Here is a 12,373-nt window from a genome sequence, read left to right on the forward strand (position 1 = left end):
CGGGATGGTACCCTTGTATCTCCAGCTACACTCCCAGGCCTATTTTGTATTTTATTTGGAAACAGGGTCTCTTAAGCCAGCTGAGGCCGGCTTCGAACCTGCGCGGTCCTCCCGTCTCAGCCTCCCAAATGCTGGAATTACAAGCGTGCATCACCACACCTAGGTAACGTCTTCCACTTTTCAATGGATCAACAATGCCAGGAAGGCAAACCTTGAGTATGACATTGTCCTGCACAAACTATCAATAAATAACGTTTGATTTGTTGACTGAGCCCACACCAACTGGAAGGGTGCCGTCCCCTTGTGAAATTTCTCAGCACCACTTCTGGGATTTCTTGCTCAAAGAATCTCCTCATCCACCAAAGAACAGTCCACCCACTGCCATCCCCGGGACATGTGCCCCGCTTAAAATATCACTGAGATTAGGCCATCCCATTGCCCTGGGAGTCGCTGCTTGAGACCACTGCCATAGAGGTGGGAGGGAAGAAAGAGGAGGTACTCCCTGAAGGACAGACACCCTTGGGGCTCACACAGGGCCCCAGCTCACCTCAGCTGGGACAGGGCATCCATAGCCATTGTCCGCAAGGGTGAGACCAGTTGGTCAGTCGGCTCTGTCTTGATGATCGCCTGTCCGGAACAAGCAGGGTGGTGACCTGCCGGCCACCCAGGGGTCCAGCGAGACTAGCAGTGGTGGTCTTGGGCTGATGGAGACAGCAATGGTGGCCACACTCCCAAGTGTTAGTACAGGGAAGACCTGAGCCTTCATAAAGCACCCCAACATTCACATCTCTTCTTTTCATGTTCACTTGGCCTCCGACGTATCAGCAGAGGCAGAAAGGACAGCAGAAAGAGGACCACAGCAGCCTGGGCCCCCCGAGGGCCACCACTGATTGGCTGCCTGAGCCCAGGGCCCCTCGTCTGTATGAGACTCAGTGCCTACTGCACAGGGCTATGCTTGGCTGGCGCATATAGCTCTAACAAGCTAACGAATGTTCATCTCCTGTCTGCCCACATCTCGTTCCCCTGAGTACAGCTTCCAGAACACCTGGGGCAGGACCCAGGTCCCAGGACATTGGCCATGACACCAGGGGTGATGAGGTCTGGGGACAAAGGACATGAGCTGAGCCACAGGATCCATCAGCCTTTGGACAGTTGGCAGTTTTCATACATTGCCAAAGTTCTGTACAAATGTCACTGTGAGCCCTGCTTCTAGAAGACCACTGTCCCCAAGTCCTTCCAGGGGAAACGCCAAGGCTACCAGAGGCCACTCTGTTGGCCTCTAAATGGCCTTGCGCCGGCCTCCACTGGACACCACAGGGCCCGAGTCAACTGAGACCTCGCCTGGTTTCCACACTCCCCTGGCTGTGGAACCCTCTGTGAGATACACAAATGGCTTTCAGAACTCCTGGTTAAACGAATCAAAGCAGAGCTGAGACAGGGAGGGCTCTGCAGCTCCTCATCCCACAGATGACATTGGGACCTCAGAGGACCTCCACCAGGAAGAAACCAGTCCATTAGGCCCCAAGCCACACAGGACAAGGAGCCCCGCCCAGCTCACCATTATCAGGTTAGTAAGAGTTGGCTTTGGGGAAAACTGAAAGTCCTCCAGGTCCGTGACGCGCCTGAGAGTGCCGGCCACCTCCACAACGCTCTTCATGAAGGCTATTTTGAGAGTGATGTCCTGTGTCCAGAAGAAGGGCAGGAAGGAGATCCTGTTTGTGAGGGAGTCCCCAAAGCCCAGCCTCCACTCCTGAGTCTCCTCTGCTCTGAAGCAGGTTCAAGCCAGGGACGCTCCAGCCACGACTGGCTCCTCTGTCCTCCAGCCATGACACGGACTCAGCATCGGCCCCACTTTGCAGGGAATGCTGCAGGGCACAGTTCCCCAGTCCCCGCAGAAGATGCCACCTCCAAGCCTCCAGCATCTGTGCCCAAGCAGCAACACAGCTCAGCGGGACACTTCAGTGGTCCTTGGTATCGTCAGACAAGCAGAGTAAGTTAATGATACGAAACAAGTGGATAATTATTGCACGGTTCCCCGGGTATGAGGAGCCTGGACTTGTCAGATTTACAGGCAGAAAGTGGGGCAGTGGCTGTCAGGGGCCGGGGAAGTGGAGAGTTAGTGTGCAGTGGGGACAGAGTTTCGGTTTTTTCCATGAAGAATCCTAGAGCTAAGTAAGGGCCGCGCAACCACAGCAACCCACTTTCTGCCAAGGAACTGCGCATTCAGAAACAGTCACGAGGCCCACATCTATGTTCTGGGTCTTTTGCCACAACTTTCAAAAATAAAAATAAAATGTAACCTTCACTTTGCTCTCTGTGTTACCTTCTCTTTGTGTGTTCCAAGAAAGTGCCCATTCCCTCCTTTGCATCTTTGCATTTGAAGACACCCTACTTTAATTTTTGTTTTGTTTGTCTTGTTTTGGTACTGTGAGTTGAACCCAGGAGCATTCTACCTTTGAGCTACAGTCCAATCCTTTTTTAATTATTATTATTATTTTGAAGCAGGATCTTGCTAAGTTGCTGAGAAAGGAGACCAGTCTCGACCCTCCCGAGTACTGGGATTACAGGCATGCACCACTGTGCCTGCCACTTCTTGTCCTCTAATACCAGGGCAGGCGACAGGGCAGGTCAGAGGGAGCGCCTGTGAGGAGGTGGAGACCCAGGGTCACCCCCCTGCCCGGCACTCGGGGACAGCTGTCCTCTCCCACCCTGCATGGCACCAAGGCCCAGGGGCCCGCATGGCTCTGTGCAATGGGCTTCCCAAGTGCAGGTGCCCGACTCCTGCATGCCTCCTGTGGGGTGCCTGGGGTGTGATGCAGAGTCATACCCCAGCGTGGCCCAGGGAGCCCCTTGTGCCCGGCGTGGCTACCTGGCAGCTGCTGGAGTAGTGATGAATGATCTTGGAGGTGATGGGGAATTCCACGTGGGTGAGGAGCAGCTGGGGGTGGCAGTAGGAGGACACGCAGCTGTACATCACCATGAGGGCGCTCTTCACAGCCTCCCGCTTCCAGGGGTGGTCCTTCTGCAGAGGGAGGGAGGGGAAGGACCGCCGGGGGCCGCTGCAGGGTCACTGCCGCTGCCTCCACTGACGTCCTGGGGCCTGGAGCACCTGTTCACCTATTTATACATTTCTTTGCTCACATCTGCATTGAGCACCTACCATACACCAGACACTGGACAGGAAGCAGTGAATGAGACAGACCCAGGCCCATGCCCCTGGGAAGCTGCAGTCCAGCGACAGGTGCCAGGACCACCCATCGGCTGTGAGCAGGAGGCTCCTGGCCAGAGGCTACCTGTGGGCTCCTTTATGTCTTCAGCTATCTGGCTTCTGCTCAACCCAAAGTGCTCATGAGCGGGGGATCCTGCGGGAACCAACAGCCTGGGCCCTGCCTTCCTGGTACTCACGCCCTCTGAGCAATCTCTGAGTGAGAAGAGCTGTGAGAGCCCACCAAATGCCCCTCGGGCAGGAAGCAGGGATACCCCTACACTGCCAGGCCTCCAGTAGAAACCTGGGTCTTGGGTCCTGCTGTGTAGAAAAGCTGGGCAGAAGCCTGGGACAGTTCCCACTCTCTCCATCTGCCAACCCAAACTCAGGCCAAAGCTCAAGGCCTTGAAGCAGATTCCAGATGGTTTCTCAAGGGGCTAGACCTGCCTGCAGAGCCATCCCCCAAGGCAAAGACGTCAGGCCCCAGGGCCGTGTGGGTACAAATGCTGGCTCCCCTGACCAGGCCACGCACCTCTGGACAAGCTTCTCTGTGCTCTGCTATTAATGGCGGGAACGTGACCCTCCGGCCCAGCACTGGCCACTCATGGATCAGAGCTTAACATGTGGACCGCAACCACCCAAGGGGCTGCCTGGGCCTGACTCTGGGGCCCTGACAATATCTGCGTCCTCAAAAGGCCCAGCCTGTGTTCTTCAGATGATCTGAGAGCAAAAGCCCCATGGGTAGAGGCCTCTGGTCTCTGTCATTTGGGCAACAGGAGACTCAGAGGGCAGCTTCCTACTGAAACCTAGCAAGGCGCTTGCTCTGTGCCCAGAGCACTGTGCTCAGACGCCCCGATGCCTGCTGTGGAGGAGGGGCCGTACCCGCCAGGCACTGATCTGCCAGGACTGCTCCGACTCCTGGATCCTGTCCTCGAACTCCTGGAGCACGTCGAGCACCGTCTTCACCTGGCCCCGGGCGCACAGGCCAAAACACTGAATCACGCCCTGCAGGGAGACGCAGCCAGCCAGGTGAGGGCAGGGGAGAGCCTGCACACCCACGCGCCCGGACACACGGACACCCATGTCCCCCAGGGTCCAGGAGGGTCTGGCTGGCAGGACGGGCTGCAGGCGCCCTCACCTCCCGGTCAAAGTCGTTGTTGTAGTCTGTCTTGTACAGCAGATCCAGCAGCACCAGCTCCACCTTGTCGGCCTCCAGGCTCATGGCCAAGGCTGAGCCCAAGGCTTTGTACAGAAAGCCCTGGAGGAAGCAGAGAAGGGGCTCAGGCCTCCCTGCTAGGGAGCTAGGCTGCATGCTCCCACCGGGCTACCTCTGAGCTGCACCCCAGACCTTTTGTTTTGAAATAGGGTCTTCCTAAGTGGCTTAAAATGGTTTTGAACCTGCGATCCTCTTGTCTCAGCCTCCCATTACAGGTGTGCCCCACCATGCCTGGCAGATTTTTTTAATATGCAGATTTTTAAAAATGCATCTCCTATAGCATTTAAAATAAATAAGGTATTCTGGGGAGTTGGAGTGTATAATGCGGGCATGCTATTCATTTTGACAGTAGAGGCCAAATCTTTTTCCGTGTAAATTGAGCCAATGTACCCTCCCACCAACAAATCTCAGGGCACCAATTTTGCCACCTACTCATGTCCTGATCTAGGATTTATCAGTGAGAGGTGGAATGTCCTAATTTTTATCTGTTTCTTTGATCATTAGTCATGTTGATAACCTTTCCATATTCTCGTGGGCCATTTCTGGTCTTGAAATACCCGGCTTAATTCTAACACCATTTTTTTCTGTTTTTTTTATTATTTATACAGATTTTCTTGGCATATTTGAAAACAATCATGCATTGTTTCACTTACTCTTCACAATAACTTTATGCTAGTGTTGTATTCAGACAGGGTGAAAAGAAACAGGAAGTAAGGCCAGAATTTAAAACCCAGCAGTCCACCAGCCATGGTGGCACACGCTTTTTATCCCAGTACTTGGGAGGCTGAGACAGTAGGGTCATAGGTTCGCGGCCAGCCTCAGCTACTCAGTGAGGCCCTTTCTTTCAAACTTAGTGATACCCTGTTTCAAAATAAAGAATGAAAAAATCGGGCTGGGGGTGCAGCTCGGAGGTAAAATGTCCCTGAGTTCCACCCCTAGTGCCTCTAAATAAATAAATAAATAATCCCAGCACTCATTTTCCGAGACTCATGTTCTCAACAACTAACTTTCAAAAGCCTCCGCTATTGTGAATTGAGCTGCTATAAACGTGGATGGCCAAACTATGGAACCCAGCTCGGTGTTCAATTTTACTCAGCCATAAAGAAGGAAAAAAGTATGTAATCTGCAGGAAAATGGCTGGAACCAGAGAATGTCATGCTGAGACCAGCCAGTCCCCGAATCTGAAAGACAAGCAAAACAGTAGAAAAAACAAACCAAACCCAAAATATCACTGGACTGCGCCACCTACCCCGCCTCCCTGGACCCTGACAACAGCCTTGGGCCAGCATCTCTCACACACATGGTGCCCTCTGCAGCCCACCTTCCCCACGCCCTGCGGTCACACACCTTTTCTGGAGAGGGGCTGTCGAAGCTCTTGATCTGGTAGTTCAGCTCTCGGCTCAGGCGCAGGCTCCAGCTGGTCGTCCGGGTCTTTTTGAGGGACAGTTTCAGAAACTGGGGAGATAGAGGACACTGGTGAGCAGGATCGAGGGATCGCAGCCCTGTTTTCAGCTGGGCTGTGGGAGTGCTGTGTGGTCTTCAGTAACTGCTTGCCCTTTCTGGGCCCTCTTCCCCAAATCCCTATGTCATTCGGTTCACAGAGCGCCAGCCCCGCGTTAACATTCTGTGCCTGGGGAATGGTGGTGGCTTTGAGGGCTGGCAGGAGGGGCGCTGCCCCTGCACCTTTGCCAGGCACGTGGCCCGTTCAGAGATACAGCTAGGGACTTCATGATCTTCTCCAACAGAAGGAAAACACGTCCTATAGGGGATCTTAAACTCCCCCCAGGCCGACCCCACCCAGTGCCCTCCCGCTCCGACCCTCCACTCTCCAGGCCTCAGAAGACCGGCCACCCCGTACCTGGATCAGCTTCTCCTCCCAGGCCTTCTGATTCCAGGTGAACTCAGTGTGTTCTGCGGAGACATTGCACAGGCTGCTCCTCTCTGGCTCGGCTTCTTTGACGGAGTCCCAGGTCCTCCACGGGGGAGCCCCTCATACCCAGCCTTTCCCTCCCACCTCCCTGCCCTGCTCAGTCCATGCTCAGGACCGGAGCAGGCCATGTGGGCACCGCGACTAGTGCCCCAGGCATCGTACCTTCCAAGTACTGGACCAGCAGTGGGATCTCCTGCTCCCACACGTCTGCCAAGGAGGGCACCAGGCTGTGGCTCAGGGTCCTGAGGAGGTTGAGCATTGCCACCCCACGGCCCTCCCCTTTATAGGGCGAGGACATCAGCACCTGCAGGAAGCCAGGACGTGGGAGAGCAGGTCCGCACCCCGCCGCCTGTCAGGAAGCTGCGGGCGATCGTTGTAAAGAGGAGAGTGGACCAAGGTGGGTGGTTTTCAAGCAGAACCCGAGGGTGCCCAGGACAGAGAGGCCATTGCGGAGGATGGAGCGGGAAGGGGAGGGAAGGGAGCCCAGGCCGGGCCTCCTTCCCCAGCCCAGGCATGGATTAGTGTCCCCGGGACGGAGCCCAGCCCCAGGGATGCTCTGGTTAGAGCAATGCTATCCCGGCAATGCTCTGGTTAGAGGCTTGGGAGCATCGCAGGGCCCTGGAACACACAGCATCTAGCTCCCTGGGTGTCAGCGCACCAGGCTCCTGCCCTCAGGGTGCTGGGAAGGAGGAGCCTTACCCGGCAGGCTGCCACTCACCAGGAGGCGGGCCAGCAGCTTCTGAGGTGCAGGCAGGTCCACTGGGAAGGAGACACAAACACAGCTGAGCCTGCTCTTCTGATCCTGGTGTTAACAGTGCCCGCCCCGGGTGGACCACTGGGGGGTCTGTTTGCAGAAGACTTGGATGGGACCACAGTTCCTCCAGCTGGCTCAGAGCAGAGACCCAGGAAGACCCCACCTGGAGCAAGCTGGCTGCAGGTCCCCAGGGCGGGCCCTGGGCCGGGGACGTGGGGACAGAAGCCGTGGACCAACAGGAGGGAGTGTGCAGGATCTTAACTCTCCTTGGCTACAGCAGGGCAGATTCTGGATGCTTCCCGCAGGAGGGGACATTTGGTTGTGGGGGACCCTGGGAGGGGCGACGAGGAGCCTGCCCACCCGCCAGCCACCGCGGGGGCCCGCGGGCGCTCACACTCGCCTGCCACATCGGCCTCCAAGTCCTTGCCGTGGATCTGGTGCTCGGCCAGGTTGGTGAGGCTGATGCAGATGGGCGTCAAGGCCTCCGTGTAGTCCGTCTCCATGACGTAGCACAGGAGCCTCACCCAGAACTCCTGGGGCGCCGTGGGTGGGAAGGGGGGCCGGGGTCAGGCAAGAGGGCACCCCATGGCCATCCAGGGTGACCAGGCTCCAACAGCAGTGGCTGGGTCCAGCCAGCCCCCCAAAGCCGCCCCCTCCTCAGACTCCAGTGACAGGCAACTCTCCCACCGACCCCCGGCCTGCCACGCACTGCACAGCCCCGGTCCTGATCAGCCCGTGCTGGTCCCATACCCATTAAACCCTCTCTGCCCAGGGCTGGGCAGATTACTCAGCTGAGTCTGCCAGGGGTGACGGTCAGATTTATACATCAACCTGGCTGAATACCCAGTGACCCAGATGATACCCTAGTGTCACTGCGGGGGCATCTCAGGTCTGTGACAAAAGCCCATGACCCATGACGGGCACTGACCATGGCACCCATCTCAGCCACTCACCTTGGTCATGCCCCTGACGGAAGATGTTATGATCCTCACGGTCTCCATGGTGACCTTGTGCACCATCTTCTCCTCCAGGTCTCTCTGATAAAAGCTGTCCCGGTGACTTGTCTGGGGCAGAATGGAGGGGCCCGGCTGGAAGGCGGGCAGGGGCTTGGCCGCGGTCCATCCACTCCCCAGGGGGCTCCACACCCTGACACTGGGTCTCCAGGGTGCCCAGGGCTGTGGCTTGCCATGTGTCTGCATGCTTGTGTGTGAGCATGGGTATCCAGAGCCACGCTCTGTGCTTCAGATCAGAACTATTCCCCGAGCCCAGCTGCCCACAGTGTCCATGCGAGGGCCACTCACCAGCTTGTAAGTGGATAAGGTCAGCTGCACAGACACGTACTTCAAACCCCAGCCCTTGATCTTGTCCTGGTAGCCAGACAGCGCCAGCTGGCCGATGATGCGCAGAATGGCCATCCTCACCTGTGGGGCCAGATCCCCGACCCCCGGAGTCAGGGCTGCTCTAGGCTGGACAGAGCTTCAGGGCCACCTGGCTTCTGCGTGCTCTGTCCACCACCCCTTGCCTCTCTGGGGGTCCCCACTCTGCCATGTGACCACGCTGAGCCCTTCAGGACACGCACCCACCCCCCTCTTCATCTAACACACACTGATCTGTCTTCCGGGTCCTGGTAGGGGAAAAGCTCATCTTTTATCCCGAGCTCCCTGGCTGGGTCCAGCAAGACACACTATGCTGGGGACACAAGATCGGCCCTTTTTTCTCTTGATGACCTCCAGGAATTGAGGACAGTTCTGTCTAGACTGTTCCCCCTTTTTTCTCACAACCGGGGCACTCAGGACGTCCCCTTCCTGCCTGTCACCAACACCAGCGCTATACTCTGCGCTGGCTCTGGCTCCCTGGGGCTGGGACTGTGGGTCCAGCCTTTTGTGGTGTTGGAGAGGTGGCCCTCTGTTATTTTCTCCATGTGCAGTAAAGACCTGACAAAGGCCCCGTGCAGCTCGTTAAGCAGAGTAGCTAAGCCTGTCCTGGCCTCCCTGCCTCCACAGCGGCGCCTGAGACACATTGAAACTTTAAAACCCCAGGTCCTCGGTGATGAGGAAGCTCTCCAGGGTACACCCACAGCTCTCTGGGGCCTCTCCTCTCTGGTCCCAAGCAGGTCTAGGCAGGAAGCCCGAGTTTCTACAAAGGCTTCACCCTGCAGAGCTGGCTCCCCTGGCGAGCTCCCCTCGTACCTTGGACCGGGTGTCAGAGAGCGTCTTCTTGACCACCCGAATGGCCAGGTAGATGGTCCTGACGCTCATTCTGGGCTCTGAAAGAGGAAACCAGGCCAGAGAGCTGCAGCTTGGGGTGATGTCAGGTGGCTTGTCCCTGTCGCCTCGTGTTCAGTCCCCTCCAACATTCCTCAGACTCTGGCAGTGGCAGTGGCAGTGGCAGGAGCACTTTCTTAGGACCCTCCCTAGCCAGCCCCACCCCCTCCCCAGATATGACTCTGACCTCTCAGTGTCCACAGCAGCACTGTCCCCTGAGGTCAGAAGACACTGCTCTCACACCTCATCCCGGGGCCACTGCTCGGCACGGGCCTCATCTCACCCCCACGCACCCTCCTTGGGGTCAAGGTCTCCACTCAAGCCAGAGCCCTGCACTAAATCTCCGCAGCGGGGCGCTTAGCTCCAGGTGCACAGGGCCGCAAGGCACAGATGTGAAAAGTGTGGGCCCCGGTGCCCAGATCCACCCGGGTCCAAGCCCTGGCTCCAGAAAAGCGGCTCAGTCAACTCCAGCTGTTATCTTTATCACCCATCACTGTCCCCCAATAGGTAAAAGAGGATTTCATTGTTACTTAACTTTGCATTTTCTTTCTTTCTTTCTTTCTTTCTTTCTTTCTTTCTTTCTTTTTTCTTTTATCTTTTCTTTTTTCTTTTTTTTTTTTTTCTTTTTTTTGCAGTACTGGGGATGGAACCCAGGGGCATCCTACCTCTGAGCTACACCCTCAGCCCTATATTTTATTCTTTATTTTTGAAACAGGGACTCACTGAGTTGCAAAGGAAATTTGCATTTCTTTAAGGAGGAGGTTGAGTGTCAGCAGAAGGTCCCCCAGAGATAGGTGCCTAATTTGCGCACTGCACAAAGGCACGGAGGCCTGGTGTGTGCTGCCAGCAGAGGGCGCCTTATTCAAACTCATACAAAGATGGGGTACCTACTGCCTAGTGACTTGGGTAGGAGGGTGGTTTCCTTCTTTTTTGTGTGTGTGGTACTGGGGATGGAACCCAGGGGCATTCGACCTCGAAGCTACACCCCCAGCCCTATTTTTTAGTCCTTTTTATGTTTGAAATAGGGTCTCACTGAGTTGTTCCGAAGGGCCTCAGTAAGTAGTAGCTGAGGCTGTCCGCAAACCACCATCCTCCTGTCTCTGCCTCCCGAATGCTGGGATTAAAAGCGTGCACCACCACGCCCAGTGGTTCCCTTCTGATAGGGAGGCCAGGTTTTAACCCTTGGACTCCAGTATTACAGTCAGGGGTCCAAGCTACGCACCATCCCTGGGGCTTCGGGTTAAGCCAACAGGGTCTAGCTTACATCCAGCCTTTGGCCTAGCTTTACGGATTGGTTGGTGGCAGGATTCAGGATAACAGTTCAAAACTCAGACTTTGTAGGGTGGGGAGAAGGCAGACGTGCTGGTTAGGCTCAAGGTTAGAAAATGCAAGCAACCGGGAGACCTGGGTCCCTGGGCCCACCCAGCAGGATCCGTGCCAGGGAAAGTGGCAGTGCCGGATGCCGGGTAGGAAGCCCCGCTCTGTCCCCTACCGCACCTGCGCTCACCACGGCCCGGATGAGGGACAGCGTCCCCACGCGGATGGCCTCCTTGTTCATCTCTATCTGGCTGAAGAAGAACTTCATTAGCTCCTTGGGGTAGGAGCGGGCTGCGGGCGAAAGGCACCTTAGACACAGGCACTGGGTCCCCGGCCCTCAGAGGGGCGGGGCTTCCCGCAGACTCCCAGCAGACCTGGGGCAGGCGGGAGCACCTGTCACAGAGCCTCACCCAGGGCCACGAAGCAGTGCAAGACTTCCATCAGGTTCTGGCTGCTGTACTGGTGCTGGGCCGGGGCCTTGGTGCACACCTGGTGATGGGGATGCAGGAGATGGGAGGCGCCAGAGGGCAGGGACACATGGTGGGCAGCCCAGCCTGTCTGCACTTGCCGCCCACCCGAGCACACGCTGGCCACACCTGCACGTGCAGTTCCGTGAAAAGGGTGTGTAGCTGCATTGGGGGGACGGGGGTGTTGGTGATGACGGACACTTCCAGAATCTGCCGCAAGACCTGCAACGGAGGGACCAAGGTTCGCAGGTGACTCTCCACCAACTCCGGTCGGACTCTAGGCCCTGGCTACCCAGGGGGCTGCGGAGCGGTGGTTGAGCACAGAGGTGCACACCCGTAATCCTAGTCGCTGGGAGGCCGAGGCAGGAGGTTGGAGGTCTGAGGACAGTCTCAGCAACTTAGCAAGACCCTGTTTCAAAATAAAATAAAAAGGGTTGCGGGTGTAGCTCAAAGGCAGAGCACCCCAGGTTTAATTCCTAGTAACACACACACACACACACACACACACACACACACGCAAAAAAAATCTTAAAAAAAGAAACACAGGCTAGGCATGGGTGGTGTATACCTGCAATCCTACTAGTCGGGAGATGGAGACAGGAGAATTACCAATTCAAGACCAGCTTCAGCAACCTAGCAAGACCCTGTTTCAAACAAAAAATAAAAACAGAGCCAGACGTGGTGGCATATGCTTGTAATCCCAGCATTCGGGAGGCTGAGACAGGAGGATCACAGTTTGCAGACAGCCTCAGCTACTTAGTGAGGCCCTTTGCAACTCAGTGAGACCCTGTTTCAAAATAAAGAATAAAACATAGGGCTGGGGGGTGTAGCTCTAAGGTAGAATGCCCCTGGGTTCCATCCCCAGTACAGCAATAAAATAAAATAAAATAAAAATAAAAAGGGCTGAGGCTATAGCTCAGAGGTAGAATGCCCCTGGGCTCAGTCCCCAGTAGTAGAGAAAGAGAAAGAGAAAGAGAAAGAGAAAGAGAAAGAGAAAGAGAAAGAGAAAGAGAAAGAGAAAGAGCAAGAGCAAGAAAAGAAAAGAAAAAGAGAGAGAGAGAGAGAGAGAGAGAAAGAAAGAAAGAAAGAAAGAAAGAAAGAAAGAAAGAAAGAAAGAAAGAGGAAAGGGAATGGAAGGGACGACAGACAGACAGACTCAGGTCTTACCCAGAGCTGCTGGACCCGACTGTATCCCACAGCCCCGGGTGGTTCCTGTACAC

General features: G+C 55.9%; 1 protein-coding gene across 1 annotated transcript in view; it reads right to left on the bottom strand.

Annotated features, from left to right (window-relative positions):
- The window catches only part of MROH2A (maestro heat like repeat family member 2A), a gene marked incomplete at both ends in the record, with an annotated part of 33,330 nt that overhangs the window by 15,219 nt on the left and 5,738 nt on the right, over positions 1-12,373 (bottom strand). Inside the window, 16 exons of the mRNA XM_080690227.1 lie at positions 548-627; positions 1,559-1,681; positions 2,870-3,022; positions 4,088-4,210; positions 4,344-4,463; positions 5,769-5,876; positions 6,280-6,332; positions 6,514-6,655; positions 7,070-7,133; positions 7,502-7,638; positions 8,059-8,169; positions 8,407-8,526; positions 9,295-9,369; positions 10,862-10,977; positions 11,097-11,175; positions 11,283-11,375. Of these exons, the coding sequence (XP_080546353.1) occupies positions 548-627; positions 1,559-1,681; positions 2,870-3,022; positions 4,088-4,210; positions 4,344-4,463; positions 5,769-5,876; positions 6,280-6,332; positions 6,514-6,655; positions 7,070-7,133; positions 7,502-7,638; positions 8,059-8,169; positions 8,407-8,526; positions 9,295-9,369; positions 10,862-10,977; positions 11,097-11,175; positions 11,283-11,375 (1,697 nt within the window). The remainder of the gene's footprint in view (positions 1-547; positions 628-1,558; positions 1,682-2,869; positions 3,023-4,087; positions 4,211-4,343; positions 4,464-5,768; positions 5,877-6,279; positions 6,333-6,513; positions 6,656-7,069; positions 7,134-7,501; positions 7,639-8,058; positions 8,170-8,406; positions 8,527-9,294; positions 9,370-10,861; positions 10,978-11,096; positions 11,176-11,282; positions 11,376-12,373) is intronic.

This window comes from Muscardinus avellanarius (assembly GCF_963383645.1).
Source record: "Muscardinus avellanarius genome assembly, chromosome: 2".
Taxonomy (NCBI): domain Eukaryota; kingdom Metazoa; phylum Chordata; class Mammalia; order Rodentia; family Gliridae; genus Muscardinus; species Muscardinus avellanarius.